The 24749-nt window shown below is 43.0% G+C and overlaps 1 protein-coding gene across 1 annotated transcript in view; it reads right to left on the reverse strand.

The window, feature by feature from the left end:
- The window catches only part of MAML2 (mastermind-like 2 (Drosophila)), a 71048-nt gene extending 60428 nt beyond the window's left edge, over nucleotides 1-10620 (reverse strand). Inside the window, exons 1-2 of the mRNA XM_009998518.1 lie at nucleotides 10588-10620; nucleotides 7099-8544 (exon numbers count right to left, since the gene is read on the reverse strand). Of these exons, the coding sequence (XP_009996820.1) occupies nucleotides 7099-8544; nucleotides 10588-10620 (1479 nt within the window). The remainder of the gene's footprint in view (nucleotides 1-7098; nucleotides 8545-10587) is intronic.
- Between the last annotated feature and the right edge of the window lie 14129 nt (nucleotides 10621-24749).

The raw sequence follows: 24749 nt of genomic DNA on the forward strand, positions 1-24749 counted from the left end.
AAAGAAATGTGAACTGGGGCTTGTTAATTTTTTTATTTTATTTTACTTTTTTTTGTTGCTTGACTTGCTGAGGTATTCATAAATTGCCTACAAACAAGCAGAAATTTACAGGAAAGGGTTTTTCACCATGCCAGCTCCAAATGGCTGTGGAATTATATCGTTTTTCCAGGCTGCCTTTCCAAAATCCCTGCAGGAAGTTGACTCAGGATTTGACTCTGGCCTCAGATGCCCACACAGCAACAGCAGAAATCCTCACTTCAACCAGGTAAGAAACTTTACTCATATCCCAGCTTTACTGAGGAGATCACAGGCCAAGACAGGCTAATTTGCTTAGCAGCAAAGAACCAGACCTGAAACATCCTTAGCCCCTTGCCTCTTGGTCAGCATTGCAGCTTCACAGTTCCTTATTCCAGTCGTGTCCTGCTACACCTTCTTTCCAGTTCATCTCATAAGCACAAACTCATGTGCTGTCTTTGGGGATGGGTCCCTACTTTACCCAACAGCCCAGACCTGCAAACTGTAACCTCAGCCACCAGCACTGTGGATCTTCTCACCTGCCCTTTCCTCCTTGTAGCCACCATCATCTTCTCTACATACACACTAAGTACCTTGGCTGTCTCTCTGCTTCCCTACCCTAACCCATGTCTTCCAAATGGCAGTGGAGTAAAATCAGAGGAGTGAAGCAGCTTGCACCCTTACCATACCTCCTGCCTCCAACAGAATTTCTTCCCCACAGCCAAGACAACTGAGTGGCTCAGTAAGTGCCTCCTGGATCACTGCAGTCCTCTCATATACATCTCTAGACGTGCAGGGTAGAAAGCTGATCTCCTTCAAATTCCTTCTGTAAAACTCATCTTGTGTTTGATTCTTACAGAAGCCAGATCAACACTGTCCCTTTAAGACGGGGGTCATTTTTATCTGAGCTTAATCTGTGTTCACAGAAGGACATTTTTACCTATCAGTGGACGTCCCAGACAGTTTCACAATGCTAATAAATAAATAAGTCTTCAAGTGTGCTGGTATTAGCAAAGAACTCCAGACAAGTGGAATTATGGTTTTTATTGGGATCCTCAAGGAAGTACCTTCAAAAGGCAGTTCAAATGAGACAACAGGGATTAGCTCAGCTACGTCCCAAACCCCCCAAATCAGAAGCATTTGACCTAAGTGTCTAATATTCTATTATTCTACCAGCATAAATACTTTATGCAAAGAGTTCAGTAACTCTTATGAAATTGGAAGTATCTCTGAGCCTTTGAATTACAATGTCCTCAGGGACCGACCATCCACAGCGTGATTGTCTATATATTTCCATTCAGCAAACTGAGCATGAATGATATAAGGCACTATCAAAACAACTGTCCACCATGAAAATACATGAACTTATGACATTTTCTCTCTGGTTTTATGTTCATAAATCAGCTATGACTCTGCAATTGATGGTGGCTAATGGGACATACTAACATTTTTATCCAGAATATTTAATTCGGAAGCCCTTGCATGAAGGAATGCAACCAAAATGGAGCTATCTAGAAAAGCTGTCATCCAAGTATTTTTATAGCAAGCATTGAAAGAAAGGTCACATTGTTATTTCCTTACACTATGGAACAGTTTCTATTATTGCAGATTCCAAAAAGCCTGGAATTGTTATTTATGATCTAAGTCAAACTGAGTCCTAGTTTGTACCAATTACCACAAACCACTCTAGGTTTTATCTCTTCATTTCAGGACTATTTGCAAAATAATTCCTTCACACTTGAAAATAGAGAGGTTGCCTCACTGAGATGTACTCTTCTTCTCTTTAATAGTAAACACAAAGGTCTAGGAAAATATTGTTTTGATATGAATCACCAAAAAATCCACATTTGCTTTGAAAAATTGTGGAAGCTAAATTAGAGGTGTAAGTTATTACTCAGCAGTGAACGATAACCATACTTTTTCTATAAGCATTTTCAAAAAAGCTATTAGATCTTTTGCTCCTGGTGCTTCTTCCTCATGTAGCACTCTAACAATTGGACAATTTAACATTAACTTCTTAGTAAATCCATATGGTGCCCATGTTTTAAAAAAACAAGGTAGAAGTCCTTATCCTACTGCTGACTATGCTGCTGTAAGTCCCATTATGCTCTCCTGAAAATAAATGAAATTACTCTGGGTTTACACTGGAGGAAATGAGAACAGAATCTGTCTCAATATCTCTGCAGAGCTGCCAGGTTAGTTGAAATACCATCTCTATGCCCTGGGGATATTTAAGAGCGATGCATTTGTATCAGCTAAGCACTAACTTTCTGGGCATTTGAAAGGCTGGTGTAAGGGAGGGGTCCTGCAAGGAGGGGTCACCCCAGCACCTGGTGCTCCTCTGAGCTCAAGCTCCTTTACTGGTGGCACATCCCTTGGTGCAGCACTGCCCCATGGCTGCTCTGCAGCCAGATGCAGCCACGCTGTGTCCCTGGGTCATGGAGCACCTGAGAGGCCATTGGCCACATGTTGCAAAATAGAAAGCCTTGCTGTGGGACAGCCTGAGGCAAGAGGCACATATGGGACACTTGTGCATGAAGCAGGTACCGGGGAAGGGATTGCTCAGTGTTTTGCAGGAAGGGAGACTGGCTGGATATAAAAGGAGCCTGTTAAGACCTCATGAAGAAAATTATCTAAGGCCTGCCTCAATTACAGAATCATGGAATATTAGGGGTTGGAAGGGACCTCCAAAGATCATCAAGTCCAACCCCCCTGCCAGAGTAGGACCAAAAAAACCCCAAAGCAACTAGGGCAGATCACACAGAAAGACATCCAGACAGGTCTTGAAAGTCTCCAGAGAAGGAAACTCCACAACCTCTTTGGGCAACCTGTTCCAGTGCTCTATAACCCTCACAGTAAAGAAATTCTTCCTTATGTAGAGGTGGAACTTCCTGTGCTTGAGTTGGAATACATTGCCCCTCATCCTATCACAGAACACAAGTGAAAAGAGCTTGTCCCCACCTTCTTAACACCCAACCCTCATGTATGTATAGACATTAATTAGATCCCCCCTCAGTCTTCTCCTCTCTAGACTGAAAAGCCCCAGGTGTCTCAGCCTTTCCTCATAAGGCAGGTGTTCCAGCCCCTTATCATCCTCGTAATTAGGGCAAGTAAGGGCAAAAAAAGCCCCAAACTGCAACTAATTACCCCACATTCCTGGGATCTTGGAAAAAAAAATAAAATAATGAGAAAAGAAAAAAAAAGGTGAAGATGATCCAACCTTAAAATTATTATAAAGGAACAAGGACTAAGAAGGCTCTGAACTCTGCACAAAGGAACATTGTTGTGGGTTGTAACAACATAGAAAACACCAACATTGCCAAAGCCTTAAAAATAAAGACCACTGGTTGGTTATTTAAAATGGGGACTGAAGCTCTCATGATCTCTTGTGTCACCCTTATCCCCCTAAATGGAGCACATGCCCACATGTAGCAAATAGAGGCTGTGCTCCATCAGGGTTCCTGTTCTCATGAGCTCAGCCTTCTTTTCTCCCTTCCCTTGAGTGAATGAAGTTGAATAACAAAAATTTGGAGAAAAAGTCAGCTTGAAACCTTGGAGTTTAATTTGGCTTTAGGTCAAAACCAGAAGAGGATGAATAATATTTTATTTAGTAGATACAGGCTTTTTCTTTTTTTATTTTTATTTTTTTTTCTTATTTTTTATTTTTAAATTTCTTCACAGAAGACTAATGGATCTTATTGAACAAGTCTTATGGCTGATCAAAAACTTTGAAAATATGTACAGAATGTCTTAAGACTACTTGAAAATGTCAAGGTTTGTTGTTTTTTTTTTTCAGAAAGCCTAAGTCTTCCCTCTGAAGCATGTTTCACTGACTGGATTACATTTCTTCACAAGGGGAAATTTAGACTTCAAACTTCTACCCAAGCCTAGTTACAGACTTTCCCCACATCAGCCCAGGTTCTGTGTAAGCATTGCAAACCTGATTAAACCTGTGCAGAATTTGGAGTTTCTAACTATTCCCTAAACAAAGTGAGTGTTGAATTTTTAAGGGTCTATTTCATGACTGTGCATATGTTGCATCCTGAGAGACAATGGAAAGGTAAATCTTTCCCACAACAATGAAGAATAAAACAGAGAAGAAAACAAAACCTTCATTAGGATCAACCTTCCAGGAAACCAAGATGATTTCCATCATTTTTATGACCTTTCCCTGAGGCAAAAGACATCTAATTAGCAAATCCTGCTACAAGTTTGATCAGATTTGACACAAAGTAAATGTGACAAGCAGAAAAATTAGAAGTCTCACATTTCCAGTTAGCAAGCTTGGGCTGCTAAGTCAAGTTCAAATGGTTTTTGGGGATCTTAAAGCTTGGGGAGTAAAAATCCAGAGGGTGAGCTGATTCCGCTAAAAATGTGAATGTATAGTGTTTGAGTCAGTGTTATCTGATGGCAATGTCACAGCAGCCCTTCATGAATGTGCACTCACATTTCCAGCTACAAAGCATTCCAGCCAGTATTGAGATGGTCCTTATAATCCACATTTATAATGATATGAGAAGGAGCTGAATGATACCAAGCAAAATTAAACCTTGACTCCTCATGAAGGAAAAAGGCATGAGTAAAATACATGTTAATAATGAATTTAGTAAGTAAATGCTGGAATTTAATCAGGTGTTACTTTTAATGATGTTTAAGAATCCTAGAGGCGGGAGATGATCCACCAGGAAAGAAGACTGTGAAACCTAAATAAAGTGATGTCCTCATTGTTATAACCAGAAGGGAAGTTGACCCACAAGGCTGCTTTGACCTTTGTTGTCTCTATTGGAAGGTGGTACTAGCAGTGTCTGCTCCCTCTCTGACTTAATATTCAGACTGGACCTAAGGGGCAAGCAGGCCTTGACCAAGGGCTTGGTGGGCTCTTGCAGCTGTGTAGGCAGGCGCTAAAGTTGTCCACAGAACTCATAAATACTGCCAGGTGAACAGTTATGTTAAAACCTTTCCAAAACTCTGCAATTATGGACCAGTTTTATTTGTAAGTATTGTTCCAGCAGCTATGGAGTATTCTACTGAGAGAGACCTACCTGATTTTCTGAACTTCAGCAGAACTTTGGAATAAGTGCTAAGGATCTCTAAAAAATTCTGGTTACGTCTCTAGAGCATAGAAACAACAGCATTCCCACTGCAAAACCCCTTTAATCTGTGTCTACAAAGCTTCTCAGCTGTACTGTGGGTCAGGTAGTTATGTCCTGCAGACAAAACTGTGGGAAAGCAGTCAAGTGACAAGACTTTTTTGAAAGGTACTTGTGGAAGTCTGTGATGATAGGCCAAATTCCTTCCTTGGATATCTGAATATCTGAAGTTTGGCACTCAGCAAAGTTAATTTAAGGAAAGTTTCCTAAGACAAAATGTCTTGTAGCTGCACAGGTGAGAAGTCCCACCACACTACTGATAAACCTTACAAGTACTAGTGTGACTATGTTACCAAGTACCATCTTGTTGGCTCCCAGAACAGCAGCCCAAAAGGACACAGAGCAAGGAGCTAACATTGCCTCAAGCAGAATTGCTCTCAGTGTTTTTTATTCCTTTCCAGAATGTGACCTTGCAGGATTTTTTTTCAGCAAAATAGTAGTGTTTGCAAAAGTCTTGCCTGTCTCCCCTGCGCTGACAGATTGCTGGAAGCTTCATCATGGCTGAATGAAAGAACTGTTAAAATTCAACTGCCTGCCAGTCTATTTAGAGAATGGGGAAATGAGCCTAAGAAGAGAAAACACAGTGGCCCAAGAAGGAAAGGAACAGCCAGAAGAGACCTCCTGTAAAGCAGCAAAGCTGGGCTTGCTTCCTGTCAATGCTCATTCTCTAGTGTCTCCAAACAAAGCAACATCTACCCACCCAAAGCTGCCCAAATGTTTCACCTGATACTTCTTGCTGAGGGATTCTCTGTTGAAGGAAGCAATGGTTGGTCAGTCAGGGAATTTCAAAGAGTTAAAAGGATAAAAGTGTCCATGCATACAACCATATTTACTTTACTCTTTTCTTAAAACATCAGAGTGTTCAGCCAAACAGTTTGGTGAAGAAACTCTCATTTTGAATGATTCATTCACAATGCTGCTTCTCTGGGACTGTATGGAAGAGTTAGGCTTTTACTTTTCAGTAGTTTCTTACAGCTGGTTTTCACATCCACAAATGATCTTCACACCTATATTTCCATCCCATACCTTCAAAAGTGTTGATCCCACATCCCATCAAATCTCCACAAAGTGATTTAAACCTCTCAAGGTCAGATACGTTTTATTTGTTTTACACATGGTTTCCATTTTCCAGGGTACAGTGAGGTTACATAGTCAAACCTTGATTGTCAGGTCTGAACCTTGGGATCCTGGTGCACAGTGACTTGACATAGCACAGTTGGACTATAGCAATCAATCGTGTCAGGACACTGTCTCATGATAACACCGTGGGAGCTGGCCATGTGGAATATAGTTGTAGCCGTATCTGTGGCAACCTTCACCTTCATATCTAAGCAAGTATTTTATCCACAGAATATTCCCAAAAGTGTTGCGGGTGTTTATAAAGCTCACAGATAAGTCTTAGTTTTCCTTTGCCAAACAGATAACAAATGTGCAAACAGTAATTTTTTCATGTCAGTCAAAAGATATCTAAGGCCAGAATTTCCTAACCCTGCCTCCCTGAGGAAAATGATGGCATAAAAAATAATGTTGTAAAATACATTATCTAAGATAGCACAGGAATTCATTAAAATTTGGCCATTCAAAACAGCTTAAATTTTAGTAAGATAGAAAACTTAGATACAGGTCCAAAATAAGCTTTCATCTGCTCTACCTTTCTGACAAGTATCTGCATAATATCTATCATTGACATATTCACTCCATTACATTAAGAAAATGTTATGAAGATGTATTTCTTGAAATTCCTATAAATGGGCATCCATTATATACCTGAATAGGTGCTAAACATGCCATCATCAGCTCTGCTAAAGTACGTGCTGAAATGGTCATTATCTGCCACCAGTACACATCTGGAGGAATGAGGCCAGGCTGGAAAAACCTTTTTACTACTCAGACCAGAATGATTCTGTAACAAATACAGAGGAACTTGCCTTACCTGTCTATGCTGCTGAGAGACTGGATACTGCAGACCTGAGATTTGCTGGCTTTGCTGCATTTTCTGAAGCATCATTTTTTGCTGCACTGCTAGGGGTACGTTAGGTGGCCTTTGAAGAGATTGGTTTGGGAGAGGCTGAGCAGGTTGTGGCTGGGGCTGTTGCGGCTGTTGCTGTGGTTGTTGCATGGGGGCTGAACCCTGTGCCTGCTGTGTGTAGTGCAGAAGGGCAGGCTTGTTTTGGGAACTCAAAACTGAAGGCATCTGCTGGTTTGTTTGCTCTGAGTTAAAGTGAAACAAAGGCTTTGTGTTGCCATGATGCTGCTCTAGTGGTGGCTGAGCACTGTTGATGAAGTTTCTGTTGAGATCCTGAGGCTTCTGTTGCATCATTATGTCCATGGGATTGCTCTGGGGAGTGGTTTGTTTATACACATAGTTGTTCATCCCTTTTGTCTGGTTTCCATTCACTGGTACCCCAAGGATTGCTGAGTTTTGTGGGCTGAACTGCTGCTGGCGAAAAGAAGGACTGGGGATTTTCTCTTGCACGAACGGTCCAGGGGAAGGTCCTGACGGAGACAAGGTGGACCAGTTGGCCGTCTGGTTCTGCTGCTGCTGAATCAAGGCGTGCTGCTGACGGTTGGCTGCGATCTGCTTGAGCTGCTGTGCATGAGACACCTCCTGCCAGTTAGGCAATGGCCGACTGGATGCAGAAGAAACCTGTGATACCTGCGTTTGACTCTGAGGCACTGAAGGGATGGGTGACGCGGTGGACATGGCAGAAGTGGCCATAGTGAAGGCTGGACCTGTAGAAGAAGGCCTCATCTGTGGGGAGCCCACAGGAGCCTGATTCATGCCTGGCGCATATTCACTCTTTATCACCATCTTATCCATCTGCAGAGATCTCACAGGGCCCCTCTGGTTCTGCTGCCCTAGGTCAATGTTGAATGGCTCATCTTGTTTTATCGTAGCATTTATCATATTCTCTAGCTCAAGATCACTCATTGGTGGCACTGATATGTTAGTCAGTTCATTAAACAGTTCCTGAAGCTCCAGATCCATCATTTGTTCCCATGAGTCTTCCCCATATCTGCTAGGGAACATGTTCTCATGGGATGTCTGGCCATCTAAGTGTTTGCTGCAGGACATTGTTTCTCCTGGCTCTTTCTTTACCTCTTTCAAAGTCATATTAAACATGCCATTCCCACTACCATGTGCATTGTTTGCTAGGTTACTGGCCTTTCTTTGTGATCCTTGCCCCACAGACATAGTTCCTGACATGGACGGGGTTTGGCAATTGTTAACATGTTGTCCACCTTGTCCCACTGAGATATTATCACCCACTCTTATCCTCTTGATGTCAAGGAAAGAACTCTCTGAAACACCATTTGGCCTCTTGTTATTGACAGGTGACAGATTTACCACCAGCTTTCTCTTCAACGAGCCTTGGAGCTGAAAGAAGCAGAGACAAAAACATACGTCATTAGATTACATTGAAGAAACAATCTGCAGCCTATTTAAGAGAATGATCTTCAAGTCAAAAGGCAAGTATGCATTGCTTAGTAGAGAAAGCTACTCTGGGCTTTCTCAATGAAGCTATGCAAAACTGTTGGAAAATGAGACATCTCCCTGCCACCACCACCCCTGTTCTTGTAGCCACCACCACGTTTCAAGCACTGCTGCCTCCTGTTGATCACATATCCCCATTTTCCTGGGGGTGTGGGTGGAGGGAGGTGGCCAGAGCTGTAGCTGGCAAAGCCTAGGGCATATCTGCCGCAGATTTACTCCCATTTAACTGTGCCAGACAGATCTAAATTATTTTCAGACAGCAGAGTCTAGTGCAGTCATGAAACCTGTCCTTGTTCCTATTCAGTGCTGCAGGATTTCATTCTCATGATTTTGGTATGTGATCCAAAAAAACATTTTTGACTGCTGTAGGTCAAAGGTCCTAAGAGACATTTTTATGGCACATACGAGTTTCAGGCATCCCAATCTCACATAGATTTATACTGGACAGAGATGTGTATGATTAAAGATTTTAGATGTTAACTTGTTCAAAACTGAAAATGAAGCCACTGGAGCCACATCAGGTTATGTCAGCCAAGGGTCTGGCCCATGAGGTATTGCTGGATTATTTTCCAGAGATGTATATTAATACATTAAGCCCTAATTGTTTATGTCCTGAAACATCTGCTATAAAACACAGTCCACGCAACACTGCTCTGAGAAGTGTAACTCCATTTCCTTTCCTTGAATATTTATGGCAATACTTTCATCTGCTCTGGGGGCCTGCTGAGGGAAAAGAGGTTGTCGCGATCCGCGACCTATTATATCTCCTTTTTGGAGTGTATTTAGCTTGTCAGGATCTGCTGAGAGGTCTGCATGTGGCACTCACCTCTCACAGAGGAGCAGTAAACTTCGGCACTGACTTTTTGGGTGAGAAACTTGCTCAGTACTCACTAGTGCTTCCAATTACAGCAGCCAATCCCCAATTAGAATTTACGAATACACGGTTTATTGTGGGGAAATACAAAACAATTTGGGGCAGGCGGTTCAAAAAAGGTAATTAAAACACATATGAGCTGTGTAATACCTTTTAAACACCAAATACCAAGCACTTATATATATCTTATTACTTATATATAGGCACACTTTATTTACACACCTTATTTAATTATCTATGAGGGAAGAAGGAGGGATATGCCTGATGCTTGTCCCTTATAGGGTCGCAGTTTGTGTGCAGGTAAGACAGGAATACCTTAGGGAGAGAGTTATGCTTCCCCTGCAACCCGGTTTTAGAACCACGGGTGGCATGAATTAGTCTCAGCACACGTGCTCAGCAGCAGACGGGTTCCTGAGGTGGGTAGCTGCAGGCAATGCAGGCAAGCTGGCAGGAAAAAGCTGTGGCAGCGAGCAGGGTCCAGCAGAAGTGAGCTGGGACTAGGTGAGCTGGGACTGCAAGAGCTGGGAGTTGGGCTGCAGCGATGAGCTGGGGACCTCAGGCTGGCAGGCACTCCAAGGCGCAGGTCACCCCCCAAAAGCAAGCGGCAACAGCGGCGGCGGCGGGAGCAGGGGGTTTTCCGGTTTTTGGGAAACACGGTAGCAGCGGCTTCCGTGTCTCTGGAAAACCGCGCCGAGAAGCAAGCGACAAAAGCTTCACTGCCTCCAGAAAAACCGCGCCGAAAAGCAGCGCGCACGCTGTCTCTTCATAGGTCTCCTTTGCTCCCAATTGGCCGGTTTCATATTTCTAGGCTTCTCAGCCAATCAGACAGGAACTTTGTCCCACCCTTGCAGCTGTTTTTCCCGCCACGGCTCCTCTCCAGCAGCAGCTACCCCCTCAGGGCATCCGAGTTGTTGTTCTCTGGCAGAGAAGGCAGCCAGGAGAGGGTTCAGAGTGCCACGTGGAGCAGTCATCTTTAAGTCAGTTATGACTGCTGACCTAAAGGGCATTTTATGTTCGTGTGAGGAAATACCTGGCCCTTCACAGAGGTTCACAGCCTTGTCCCCCAGTCTACACTCATCCGCCATGGTTGTACACACCAATTCCTACCCTATGCACACAAAACAAAGATGTAGTCCCACAAACTGAAAAGCTGGGACTCAGCACAGATACCCTCAAGTAGAGTTGCTTTCCTTGCATTTCAGAAACACGGTTCCTCAAAGAATAGATCACTCTTAAACAAGCACAGCTGTCAGATCCCCAGCTCTGTACGTGAAAGTCACATACCAAGAGTGAACACACTGGCTCTCATGCAGACCTAGAGCAGTGGGCACACAGCCTGTCACTGCTGCAGCTGTGACCAATATCAGGAAACTCTGCAGAGAAACTTGGCTCATCTTCTGCTTTTCTGCTCCTGGGCAGAAGTGTACCATCCTCGGAGGCAAAAAGACAATGTCAGGTGACAAATACCACTACCAGTGAGAAAATGGCACTCATACAAACTTTGATACCTTGGGAATCTGTGATGGGCATCAGAAATGCTGGGAATTTCAGTTCTGCAGCTAAGTGAGGAAGGATGAGATGACATCTCCCAGCCACATTATTTGTATCAGGTCAGTTTAGAAGTCCATGGGCACACAATACTTTGTTGTGGCCACCGTTCCCCTCGACTTCAGGCTTCTTTGTAGGTAAGAGCTCTTCCCAGGTAATTCCAGGTGCAAATACTTTAATTCTGGTGTGAATACCACTGAGTTGCTTGGGAAAAACTCAACTGACAAATACGTATTTCCTCCATACCCACCTATCCTTGCACTGTATCAGCAGGTCACTGAGTTTACCCCTTAAAAATAAAACTTGTAATTTCTCTCTTTGACACTGAAACTCTAATGTTGTATCTCTAGTTAAGTTTCCAGCACAGCTTTTGAATCACAGATTCCTTTTTTATTTTCATAAGGACAGAGATGCTGGTGCCTAGTTGCATGAGTCTGCAGATCTTGTGCCTTCAAGACTAACTAATTGTCATCAGGTGTCCCCCAGGACGTGGGACTTCTGAGTTGTCACTGGCAAAGAGCACGGACTGTCTTTGGTTAGTGTTCCGGCTGACACATGAGTCACTGTACTTTCCTTTGCAAAAAAACCAACAAAAAAAACACCCAGTAAGCTGCACTTCCTTTTACCATCATCTTTGCTGTGAGTGTGTTTATTAGAAATCATGCTCATGCCCCCAAAATCATCTTCCTGGGAAATGGGGAAGTTCCCAGTTCATCAGAATATGACTTAGCAGCACGTTTTGCTTTCAGATGTGCTGCTGATAAAAAGGCTGAAGAGATAATGGACAATATATCCTCTGCACAGACACAAGCTTTATGTGGTTAATATGCCTTTCTGAGTTTATTTTGCTTTTGCTTGACATTTTGAAGCAGAGGGAACTGTTTAAAATGTCTTCACATTTCCAGAGCACCTGCACCAGGCTTTCTGATACCATTAAAAATGCAGGTGTTACACTGCATTCTGCATAGCAGCTGCTTCTCTCCTGCATGTGAGCTGACACGGGAGCTGTCTGCCTGGTGACACACACAAGTCGGCAGCAGAGCCAGGGAGAGGACCACGATCTCCAGACATATCCCTTAACCAAGCACTTCCTCCCTCGACACGGGTTGGAGGACTCCTGGGTTTACTGACATTTGCTCTGTTAAAGTGCCCACCAAAAAGGGCACTGTGCATTTCTAAAGAAGTAACCAGTACCGGCTTATCAGATCTCCCGAAAACCTTGCAAATGCTGCCCTCCAAATGCTGACAACACCTTGGTCAAGAGATGTCCTCACCTCAAAGCAGAAACGAGAGTGAGGGAGGCTGCAAAGGTGCAGGGTACTCTCAGGGGACTTCACTGAGGCTGTTAGAAAGGTCCTGATTTCACATCCCCTGAGTTTGGGATGTGGAGGGCAAGGGCTTGGGAAGGATGGGAGCAGCCCACAGGGGTGAAGCTCCCTTACTCTGCTTGCATGGTGCTATTACTAATTAATTATGTGTCAGGGCAGTTCACAGGGGACAGGTCTGTGTTCAGTGAGATGAGCAGTGCCCATCACAAGCCTGTCTTACTATTTCATCCAAATGTGGCCTTCTACTGGGCACTGATACCACAGAGTTATTCCTGCTTTTTTTCAGAGAGGAGGAACCAAGGTTCCATCCCCTTTACCATATTCTAGCCATCATGTTTTTCAACTACTGATCCAAAGTCAGTACTCCAGCCCTTTCCCCCAAGCAAAGCACAGACTCTTCAAAGAGTAAAAAAGAGTGTGCCAGGTTGCAAGCTCCATCTCTTCCAGTTTGCAAGTAGGACTGATTTGGGTCAGTAAATGTTAAGCAGAAGTTCCTACAACACACGAGCACCTTCCTCAGATCAAAAGGGCTCATGATTACACATCCCTAACTGCTTGAACTGTGTAATACTGAAAAGGTCTGTGATGGGAAATGAGTGACATGCCAGTAAGGGGGAGAGGAGGAAGCCCTCCATGCTCAGCTCCATCCCACAGACAGGTGGGGAGCACAGTATGAGCCATCGAAGAGTAGATGTATTTCCTGGCAGCCTGTGTTCTTGTAGACCTTTCTCACCAGGCTCTGGTGAGTCAGCAGGCGTTCACACACTTACAGAGAGGGCATGATGGATGCATTGATTTTCTGGAGTTAAAACTGCATGGGCTAAGCCTCTACAGATCACGTTTGCAAGACAGCACAGTGCTGCTCCTGGACCAGCTGCCCAGGGATATTAACAGCAGAGAACAAACTCTAGAGATGGCTTGGACTAAATGACCCTGTGTGACACCATGTCCTGTACAGAGGGACAATTAACTTCTAGTAAAAACTTATTCTGAGTCTTAAAAGGGATTTATGAGAAGCAGCCGTTTCTCTAATGCTCCATGACATCAGGCCAAATCACAAGAAGTTCCACCAACCTAATAATTAAGACTCATCAAAATCTGGTATCAAACAATTTCTCTTTTGAAAAAAAAAAAAAAAAAAAAAAAAAGATAAGGCTTTTGCTTCACCTTTCTTTTGTTAGATTTTTTTTTACTGAATGTAAAACTAGGGAATTTTGCTGAAAATTGATTATTTTTTTTTTTTCCAGTTCAAAAGCTTTTCCAGAAGCTGGAAGAAAAAACTTCTTTGATGCAAAAGCATAATTTGTCAATGAAAAAATTTAGAGATTCTTGTCTCAAAAATATCCATATTTAACAATATTTTAATCACATTTCTAGAAATTTCTGACATTACCCATGTGCTTTCACCTTGAATTCCTTTCCAAAGGGACTGTCCATTATGTTCAAGAAAATAATTTCTCTGTGGCAGCAGGAAATGCTAAGGACTATCTTGTTCCACTTTCACTGAAATTCTTATTTTTTATGCTCTTCATGTAGCTTCTTCAGCTGGACTTCCTTTAGAATTTGCTTTTGACTTCTTTTAACAATGTGTAGGAACACAGTGCTGGAGAGAATCCTAGGTTAACCATGCAGCAGCTCTGAGTTTCACAGCTCTCAGGACAAGTAAAACACAGCCTGTCCCTCTGACTTGCCCATGAACCTCCACAGTGCCCACAGAACTCCAAAAAAATTAATTTCCCAGTGCAACCCATCCTTGGCCTTGTACAGAGACATTAGTAACACATCTGTCTGTCATCTCAAAATGTTCATAGCTAGACACTTGAGGCTGGACCCAAACACCAAAATGCTCCAAGCAAGCTACATACAAAACAACTGACACAGTTTTAAATCTCCACTAATCTTCGTTAGCCAAAGATGTAAAAGGAAGGTCTCCTACTATCTTAGTTCCCCCATCTCTCATATCTTCCTAAGGTTTGCAGCTTTCCTAGCTTGTGTGGTGGAACAATGAGGATGAAACTTGTTATGTGTTGCTGAGTTAAACCCTGAGTGATGATCACCCTTTGTGAAGCAGGCAGTGCAGCAGCCTTAGCTATTCACATGGAGTAAAACTTCTGATGTTAAAAAAGCAGCTTTGGATTTTATGCTTTTAATATCACAGCAGCAGACAAATCCACGTAAAAGAGTCCCTTTTGGACTTCCTAGACACTCTCACAATATGTGCTGACTGTATCTATGGCTGCACTGTAAACAAAATCCTTCATGTATCTGGGGAGGGGAAGGGGTAAAGGAATGACATGAAAAATACAGAAAACATTCAAACAATGCAAGTGGCCAAAAAAACCCAAACAAAACCAAAACAGGAATTCATTCCAAAGGAGGAAAACATGCTGAATGCTAGTTCTTATTTATGCTGTGAAAGCACCTTGACATCTCAGGGCTGGATCCAGTGAGCTGGGATTTTGGGCCTGATCCTGAATGACAGCAGCTCTCCTTTTCAAAACAGTGGTTTGCAGTGTCTGCTGGCAGCTGTCTGCAGTGCCACATCCTGCACCGGCTGGAGGTGAGCTGAGTCAGGGAGCATCCTCCAAGGCAGAGACTGCGGTTCACCAGAGCAGAGCCTCCTTGCTGTGGGCATCTCCCTGGCTTGCAGAGAACCAGGCACCCTTCTCCTTGCTTTCTTACCCCTTCAAGCATGCACACTGGTTGTGGTGACTCCTGCTGTGGCCAGCCACCAAGGTGAGGCTGGCACAAGGATGAGACAAGGCCATTGTCCCAAGCTGCCACCTCCCAGGTGCCATGATCACACACACACCCTCACAGCCTGTTTCTGACTACAGATGCACTCTATAGGAACAGGTAAAAGGGTTCCCACACTGCTCTTTCTACACATCTGCTGAAATCTGGCAGCTTTGGCTCTTTCCACTCTTCCCCCACCCAGGACAGCAGGTTCACCCTGATGTCTCTCCTCAAAGTCTCCATAACATGGACTTCTGAGCACCTCTCCCCAGCTGCTCTGCTCTTCACTTTCTCTGCACAGCAAGAGGGTATTTATTTTCAATCTTTTGTTTTCATTTGCAACTTCTACCTGACATGGCTGATAATGCAAGTGTGACAGTTGTCTTGAGAGAGATTTTAGAACTCCAGGTCAGAAGTCCAATCTGCTGGATGATGCTGATCTGGGAAACGTTAATTTTCATGCAAGACTGAGTGACAGAGCAGGGGCCCTGGGCACCCAGCATGGCAGGGAGCAGCACTGAGAGCTGGTGTATCCTCACAGCACCACACAGCACTGTGGTGAGGTCAGGGTGGTCCTACCATTGTTGCAAAGTACTGTGCAAAAGCAGCAGATGCTGTTTCTCATTTCAATCTGGTTTGCACAGCCTCAGCTCCAGGTGCCTTTTCTTCATGCTCCTAAATGCCACCTACATCCAGAGGTAGGGGAAAAATTACTGTCTCTGAGCATGGAGCACAAGGAGCAGGTGCCTTCAGCCTCCCACTGTCAGTGAGTACAGCAGCTTGAGCCAGCACACCTCCACTCCATACCTCCACGTCTCCCTTTTAGCTAATCATCTCCCTGCACTACTCCTAAAACAAGGAGCAAGGTTTGCTGCTGTATCTCAAATCTTCCCACTACACATCCTTGTCTTTCTGATCACAAGCTCTTTAGAAAGAGACATGATGTCTACACAGGGCTTCTTGCACTGGCTAGTGTCCTAGCTCTGGTTGATCCTTAGGATCCATAAGCACCACTGCCAATAGTAATACGGACTGAGAGGTAACACGAGTTTTTTCTCCCTGTTTGCTGCAATAAGTGCCACTAAACATGAATTTATAGTAACAAAGAAGGCTATTCCTCAGCTTACAAGAATCCACTTCATTCTCATAATCTGGGAACAAGGCTGGGATAGTAATCAGTATGTTAGAAATCCCACCATTTACCTTCACTTATGGAAAAATTACGTATCTTGCCAACTGAACATACCAACCTAAAAATGCAACTATATTATTCACAGTGTACCGCCTAGAAATATCACATCAGGGCTTTGGTCCAAGTTGCTGAGGCACAATAATTATATTTTTAATGCAGATTTTACATCTGATGGATTATAAAATATCATGTCTAGCCAAGGTCTTTTAGAAGAATAGGAACACAGAGAAACAACAGCACTTTAACTAGGTCAAGATTGCTAATCAGAATGTAACAGTCATTATTGTGTACAAAACAAATAGGCACGAAAGATCTGTGTTTCTTATCCTACAAGCTGCGTATTTGTCTTCTGGAGCACTCTTTTCTGTTCTTTTTGGTCTTTCTTTCTAAGATCCTTTTAAACTATGAATAAATTAACAATCACTTTATGTGAAATCTACAGAAATTCATGTCAACTTTTATTACTACGAAATGTGGAACAAAGCATAACGCAACCTGAGCTTTGGGAAATGCAACTGCTTAACTGATCCTATCCTGATGAGAAGGAAATATCAAATGCATTATAAATGTTGACAGGATGATCAGGCATGTAAAAGAGGTCATCCAACACCATCCTCCACATTGTTTACAATTTTCATAAGTCAGCTTAAAGTATTAAAAATACATATTGTCTTGCACAGGAAGCTCCTAATCCTTGAAAATGTGTCTCCTATTGTTTGATTTGCCCTTTAGAGACCAATACCAATGCAGAACTCACCTAAGGAAAGACAACTGAGAACAGTCTGATCCTTATTTTCTGCCTAGCATCACTTCCAAAATGGTTGTGCAAGTCTTTGTACCTTTATTAGAGCACATATCCATGCCCACACACAGGCTTTTATTACCTGTCTAGGCACCTGTCTCTTCTGCAACACTCCATATCAAAAGTTCAGTCAATGGAGGAAGACAGCAACCATCTATACAGCCTGAGAAAATAAAGAAATATTTAGACTGTTTCTCTCTTGCTGCAAATCTATGCATCACACGGGACACTCATGCCAACTGTTTGGCCTTGAGATCTTCTGCAGGGTAAGTCAGAGTTCACAGGAGATACAGTCATCACTTGTCAATTGGAAAAAAAAAGATCCTTCAGTATATTACCCAGTTGTGCTTCCAGCATCAGACTCCATCAGCCAGGACAAGAAGGGGCTACTTGAACCTGAACTGACTTCCATCACTGCTTCAACTAGGACTCTTAATGCAAAACTGGTAACATGGCTTCTTTTTAGGAGGCTGGAGTCCTGATCCTCTGCCAGAAACTTCAGTGTCAAAGTAATATTTAGGACTGAATCCAGCCATGTGGTAAGAGAACATTTCTAGCAAGGCTGCTGCACTCTCTTAGATGATGGCTGTGTTTGACCTCTATTAGCATCTTCTCCCTGCCTCTCCCCACTGTGCACATTCACCCCATTAAGAAGGATGTAAAGTAAAAGCAATATTTAACAGCCATTTTCAAAACCTTCAGCTTAAACATGCAGTGTCAGGACAGGTCAAGTGTGCCCCACCAACAGTTTGACCTTAGCAAACTAGAACAGCAGCAAATTCAATCCAAATTAAATCATAAACATTTTCTTCCAATGTAGATAGAGTCTGAGGAACTACATGACAGATTCAGAGTTCAGCAACATTTAAAGAGGGACTGGGTATTTGTTTGGAAATGAGAAGATGCTGACTTATGAAAAGTGACAATCAAATATTTAGAAGGTGATGTGAAATACTAAATTGCAATGTTCAAACCAGTCTATGGTTCATGGGGACTGTGGGCAGGGGAGGAAGAGGTAAGGGGGAGGAGTGGCGATTTTTGCAGGCCTATCAAGATGATCATGTACCTTCCCCTGATACATTTGTCATTGCTATTAAGGAGATGCTGCAAGAGTTTAGAACGAACACATCTGGCCATGTTCCACAATTCCTGTATATCCAACACCTCAGAAGTCTGTAAAAATGGGAGTATTTTGACCAGTATCTAAATGTTTACTACTAATCACACACCTGAGTTTCAGTTTTAGCCTGAAAACACAGAATGACAGAACTAGAATTAAAAGCAAAAATCAGTCTGACACAATGGAAGATCATTAGCAGGTTGCAGGAGCTCCAGATTCCTTATTTTCTTGGACTAGCCCATTTTGCTATTCAGGTGATTTTTCAGGATTTGGTCTTCCTTTGAGTACCATCTTGATCATATGTTATGAGAAGTTTAAAAGAATTCAACCCCCAAAAATTTGGCCAGAGACGGTGAACTGAAAGGTCTGGAAACAAGCAACCAGCCAGAAAAGAATGATCCAGGAGCTGGAAAAGGTCAACGTGGATAGAGGGGACCAGGAGCCATCTGAGGTACAAAAAAGGCACCTGCAAGCTGAAAAATAACAACAACAAACCACTCAGGTACTGAAAATTTTAAAAGATCATGCCTAAAGGGAACAGGAGAAATTACCAGTGGAGTGGAGAGGATGAGTGAAAGGTGTTTGCAAAAGCAGGCAAGTAAAGTGGACTAAGACATCTCTGAAGAAAGTAAGTTTAAGTTTAATGACTGTTTTTTCTCTCTGATTAGAAAATAATGTATTTGATAGCACAGAGCATCTATCAAAAGCTTGGCTTTTACAAAAAGATTTGCTTTGGAAAAATGATGTGAGATGCGAGATTCTGCACCAGATGCCATTATCATGTGGTTTGAAATGTATAGAAACATAGAATGGTTTGAGTTGGAAGAGACCTTAAAGATCATCTAGTTCCAACCCCCTGCATGGGCACGGACATCTCCCATTCAAGTCTTATCCAACCTGTCCTTGAACACTTCCAGGGATGGGGCCACCCACAACTTCCCTAGGCAACACTGAACAGTGTTACACTGGTTATTGAACAGGTAGAAAGATTACGTGAAGACCAAATCTGGTGCAGGGAAGGGACAGAAAAGGGTAAGAAAACATGAGAGCCTGTCTGTGGGAGACAGGCTTAATGGCAGTGTCCTCAGCAACCCTCAGATGGACCAAGGAGAGGCTCAAGGAGACAGCACCAAAGCAGGAGGTGCAAATGTCCCCAGTGATGAGGTGAAACAGTTTGCACACCGCAGCCTTTAAGGTCCTTTGTCCTGCCCCTCTGAGGCAAAACCCTGCTGCTGAGCATACATTGTGGTTTGTGGTTTGGAGCGGTAATGCCAGTGACTGAGATTGTCAGTGCAACCCCCTGCTGTGGGCACTCATGTCTCTGCAGCCATCCAGTCCCCTGGGAGCTTTTGTACCACAAGCCACTACCTCAGCTACAGCCTTCTTCAAGGAGATTGTTGGTCCCAGACTCATCACTGAGTCCCATAACACACAACAGATGCTAAGGAGCTGATGAAGATGCACTTAGTAGTTCTGGACAGGAGCCTGTCCCCACCAGCTATGCATAACCTCTCTTATGGTGGTACATCAAGAAGGGTCACTAGAATGCTTTCAGGTATTTTTGGCTACTATTACAGTTTTCAGTGAATATGACAGAAGTGGATTAATTACACTTGATGCTTCCCACATACCTTATTTTATATGTGCACCAAGCACTTGTTGAATTAATTAATCTAAATAGAAACAGCACTGAAAAATGAGCAGTTCTATACCTCTCAAAAACAAGTCATTTGCAAGGTCATCCTGTCCTCCACAGCAGCCTCAGGTCTATTTCTAGATCAAATTGCCAGCCCTGACTTTGAAAATTCAAAATGAGAAAAATACTCTGGCAATGACTGAGTGGAATAGCATCTCCTTCCTTGTGCCACACCATCGCCAAAACAGCATGTTCCTTTGGCTACACAGTGAAAATGGCTCAGCCAAGGACTGTAAGGATTCCTCAGCTCCAACAGAGCTTTGCCGCCATCAGTGCTGCATCACTTTTGTAGCCTACACCTCAATGAAACATGAGGTGCAGCCAGAAGCAGAACCATCCAGCTGCTCTGCTGACTTGGTTCAGGAAGTCCAGGCACTTGTAGGAAGTCCCCACCAAGAGTCATGTAGTGGAAATGCTCTGCAGTCATATAGCTCCATAGCTGGGTCCCTTATATTCCATCTCTGCAGATCACTAACAAAGTAGAGAGTTCATTTGGTACTTGTCCATTTACTACAGAAAGAAAATAGAAGTATTGTGGCAACAGTTTTAGTGGAGAGTTCTTTAGGAGATCTTTAGGATGATAAAATGACGTAGCTGTGAAAGGACCTCTGGTCCAGGCTCAGCTGAAAGCAGAGCTGCCTTCAAAGTTACATCAGGTACCTCAAGACATTGTCCAGGCAAGTGCTTAACACCTCCAAGGCGGAAGACTCCACAACTCTCCTGGGCCCAAATGCAGCTCCTCCTTTTTTTCCTTACATCTAGTTAGGAACTTGTATTCCTTGCTTCTCTATCCTTTTTCACTTCTAAGACAGATCTGGTATTTAACTGGAAAACTTTGAATGTAGAGTGAATGGAGAAAATGTATTAATATGACTTTGTCTCCAAGTCAATGACATATACTTTGAGGGAGGAGGAGGAGATGAAAGCTGCAAAGGACAACACACTTGAGAAATGTCAGTCTCTGTTTCTATGCAGATTCCTTCAGGGAAAGCATCAGATTGGTAGCTTTTAAATGACGTAGAAAATCAAAGGGTAGACCAAGCAAATTGATTCTGCATCAGATGAATCTGAGTTGCTAAATGACGCTTTTCCGTCATCCTGATTTAAAGTCCTTTGAGATATCCAAATCTTTAAGTGGACTTTGCTGGACTTTGTCTCTCTGCTCTTGATAAAAGTTTCCAAAGCAAGGGCTTTATCTATGTATTTTTCTGAAAAATACTCTTCATGCATTTAGACACTGTCAAACACGTTAATAACAAGCCCTCTTTTCCAGCAAAATTCCAAAAGACACTGATGCACATTCAGCACCTCTGAAAAGCAAACATCTATTTAGGTGTCAAAATATGGATCCCAATGTACTTTAGAAAATACTAGACTGGATATAAAATAAATAAATTCCATTTTGATAAATAATTGGAAACCTTTCACCTCTACAGCACCAGTTAATGGTGACAGAAATCACTACAGTGGAAAGGCCATACAGCAAACTGCTGTATATGAATCTGTGGAGGTAGCAGACCAGTGGACAAATGACCACATCATTCTTGGTGCTAATTAGTTTTTTTTACCCTTTGCATGCTCCCCTTTCTTTCAAAAGCCTTAGCTAGGAAGCTCTGGGTCAAATGTGCACAGAGAGCACTCATCAACTTTCCACTCTCAGAAAGACTAAAAAGTCAGGGTTATCAAAACACTTCAGTGAAACTTTGCTTGCATGCTACTAGATTTGCTTTGGTAAATACATATTTATGTTCATTTATTGTGTGGGAATATGGATTTTACAGCCTATTAAAATACCTGAAAAAATTCAGAGATATCTGACTGGAAAAAAAAAAGTAAGTCTTACTATGTTTGCACACAGACTTTTCTGTCTGTGGTGGTCTGCAGTTAGGAGAAGCCTTTCAAAAGGCAGGACATGAAGTCTTGCCTGGGATATGGACCAAATCTGAGCAGTCTCCAGGGCACTTGTTTCTCTGACAGGCACAGATTATTTAAGTCTTCAGGTCATCAATCAAGCACCTTTCACATGCACTTTAAAGCACAGAGGTGGCAAACTGTTTTGCCATGTACCCCAAATGGAATTCACATTCCAGGGACCTCATATATGCTGATACTTGTCTGCATATATGTCCTTCTTTATGAATCTGTACTGAAGCCTGGCAAAAGAGTGAGCCAGATTTTCTGTTGCTGTAAACAGATGCGGCTACACTGACCTGTATCAGTGCTTTATTAAGAACCAGCCTTGCAGCCTGAAATCTGGATTATGAACCAGTGTTTACTGGAAGTGCAGATTGCAGCAGGAACTTTTGTTGGATGTCTATTGCAACAGACTCCTTGCTTCTTTTTTAAGTGCCTCTAGTGTTGCAGGCTTTTACTAAGGGAACACAATGGAGCTGGCAGGAAAGCAAAAGCTCTTCACCATCTCAGAAGAGCAAAAAAAAAAAACCCAGCAGTCCTTAAGGATACAGCACTGCGAGGTAGCTGGGACAATGAATTAACAAGGGCTGACTTTTCCCTCCCTCTGTTTTCAAAGATAGTAAGTAACAAAATCTGGCAGGCTGAAAAGCCCCTGCACGGAGGAGAGAGACAAAGAGGCAGGGCTGAAATTCACGGTGTCAGTTTAAAAAGGCAGAGTTTTGCATTTACACAATATGCCCATTCTTGTTCTCCTTGACTCATGGAAAAATATTGAACATCGGACAAGAATGTAGGAATGTGTCTGGTGTCTGATCTCCACAAGAATCTCAATGCCATTTGCATTCATGTAAGAAATAAAGAGCGGCTGTCCAGGCTCCCTTGATGTGTTAAGAAAATAACAGCAGTGATAGCAATATCATTATAATAACAGCAGTAATATAATTTTTTAAACTGGCTGTATAACTCGTACAAATAAAGCATGAACCCAGACTTTCCTAGCCCTTAATCCCAAATGCAGCTCAGTAGAGCTTTCTAGATCATTTGCCTGTCACAAGAACCACAAAGACGACTTCTCCCCACCAGCTGCATCTGAAGCCACTGTTTGCTTTCCTAGGCAGCAGAGGTTAAAGCTTTTTATTGCTTTTTTTACTTCAGATGCCATAATACTTGCAGTGCCTATATTACCATCTATGGCAGACAGACTGTGTTTCTGCCAACTGTGAGGCAGCCTATTCATCTCTGGTTGCCTTTTGCCTACTTTCTTCAGCACAAGAATTTCCCTTTGCTTGAGTTCATGTGCTGGAGTCCTGTTCCTATCAATGTTTCTGCTGCTCATTTTTAAATGCAGCCTGGGTTCCAGTCGGGGGAGCGTGGGAGTTCCCAGCCCTGAAGAATCTGTGGCTCCTATACTGTGTCCAACTCTCCAGCCAGCCAGCTATGGCCATGGGTCTGAGCAACATCATATAACTGGCCTTGTATGACGAGGGGTTGCTGGATGAACCCCACGTTGACTGGAGTAAGAGGCAAACAATGGGGTTACCACAGCCAGCACCAATAGGCTACTCCAGGATCTCCCAAAATACCCTCCTCCTGTTTGTCCTGCAGCAGAGCTGTGGAACCTGGCTACTCATCTTCTGCCTCAAGCCCCCATTTATTCTCCAGATCTTCTCATCCACCCAAGGCAAGTGATCTGTGTCATGAGGATGTCTTGCTTGGCCACTCCTGACTAAAGTGTTCCCAGAAATCCCTTCAAGTACCTGTCAGCATCTTTAGGCACTAGCATATCTCTAGAACATCCAATACAGTGTTGTTTTACCATTTTACCAAAGCCTGCTTAGCAAGTAGGACTGTACAGGAAGATAGGATGGGTAGGTATGTCCCCAGGCAATAAAGGCCAGACCCTACAATCACAGCCCTATGATACACCATCCTTTGCGTAAACAAATCATGCTCCCTTCTAAGAGAGCTCCTAAAATCACAACATACAATGCTGATGTCTGCTGTTGCCTCTTTTTGCTCCCTGGTACATTAGTGATCGCAAAACCTGCAGACTTGACATGTTTCCTAACTCAGGGCAAGAGCTAGTAACTCGTGGGAGGTGGAGGGAGAATGAACAGCTCTGCCAGACCTTGTGACTGGAGTAAAACACATCTCTCTAAGTTGCATGAGGCTTGTCAAACTGGTGTGTTTATTTTATTTTTTCCTAGCTATGACCCAGTTTGTGGCCTCCTTACCCAGGCTGTGAGATGCCTCTTGAAATTTCACTTTAAATCCTAATACATAAGGATCAGTCTCACAGCTCACGATTACCAAGACCCGACTCAGGAGTTGCTCTTCCTGCCATTACTGCTTTATGAAATTGCCAACTGAAAAGAAAAGGCACCTTAGAATAACCTCCCTCACACACCACAGCCAAGAAGCCCCCAGCCAAAGCCATTTGCCCACCTCCTTGCTTCCCGAGGAGGCCAGGTCTAGAGCTCCTAAAGTCAACAGAAAGACTGTTGTAGACATCAGTGTGTCTTGGAACAGGCCCCAGCTACCCAAGAGAAGAGATGGGCTTTGCAGCCTATCCAGATGGTTAACAGCTTTAACATACAACCACTGCCTTATTAAATCTACAGTAAATTAAATAAACACTTAAGACACTCAGCTGAAAGTGCTATTGACTGTGGTAATTAAATTGAAATACCCAATTAACCATACCAGAATAGGAAATTAATATATTCTGGGGCACCAGTCTGTAAAGTCTGAGCCACTCGGGTGTTTTTTATACTTTAATTTGGGCTGAAATAATTTTTAATGAGAGTTTAAAAATATTTAGAGATGTGTTCATATATCACATGTATATATATACATGTATGCACCTTTGTGTATATAT

Source organism: Chaetura pelagica, unplaced genomic scaffold (assembly GCF_000747805.2).
Source record: "Chaetura pelagica isolate M959 unplaced genomic scaffold, ChaPel_1.0 scaffold285, whole genome shotgun sequence".
Classification (NCBI taxonomy): Eukaryota; Metazoa; Chordata; class Aves; order Apodiformes; family Apodidae; genus Chaetura; species Chaetura pelagica.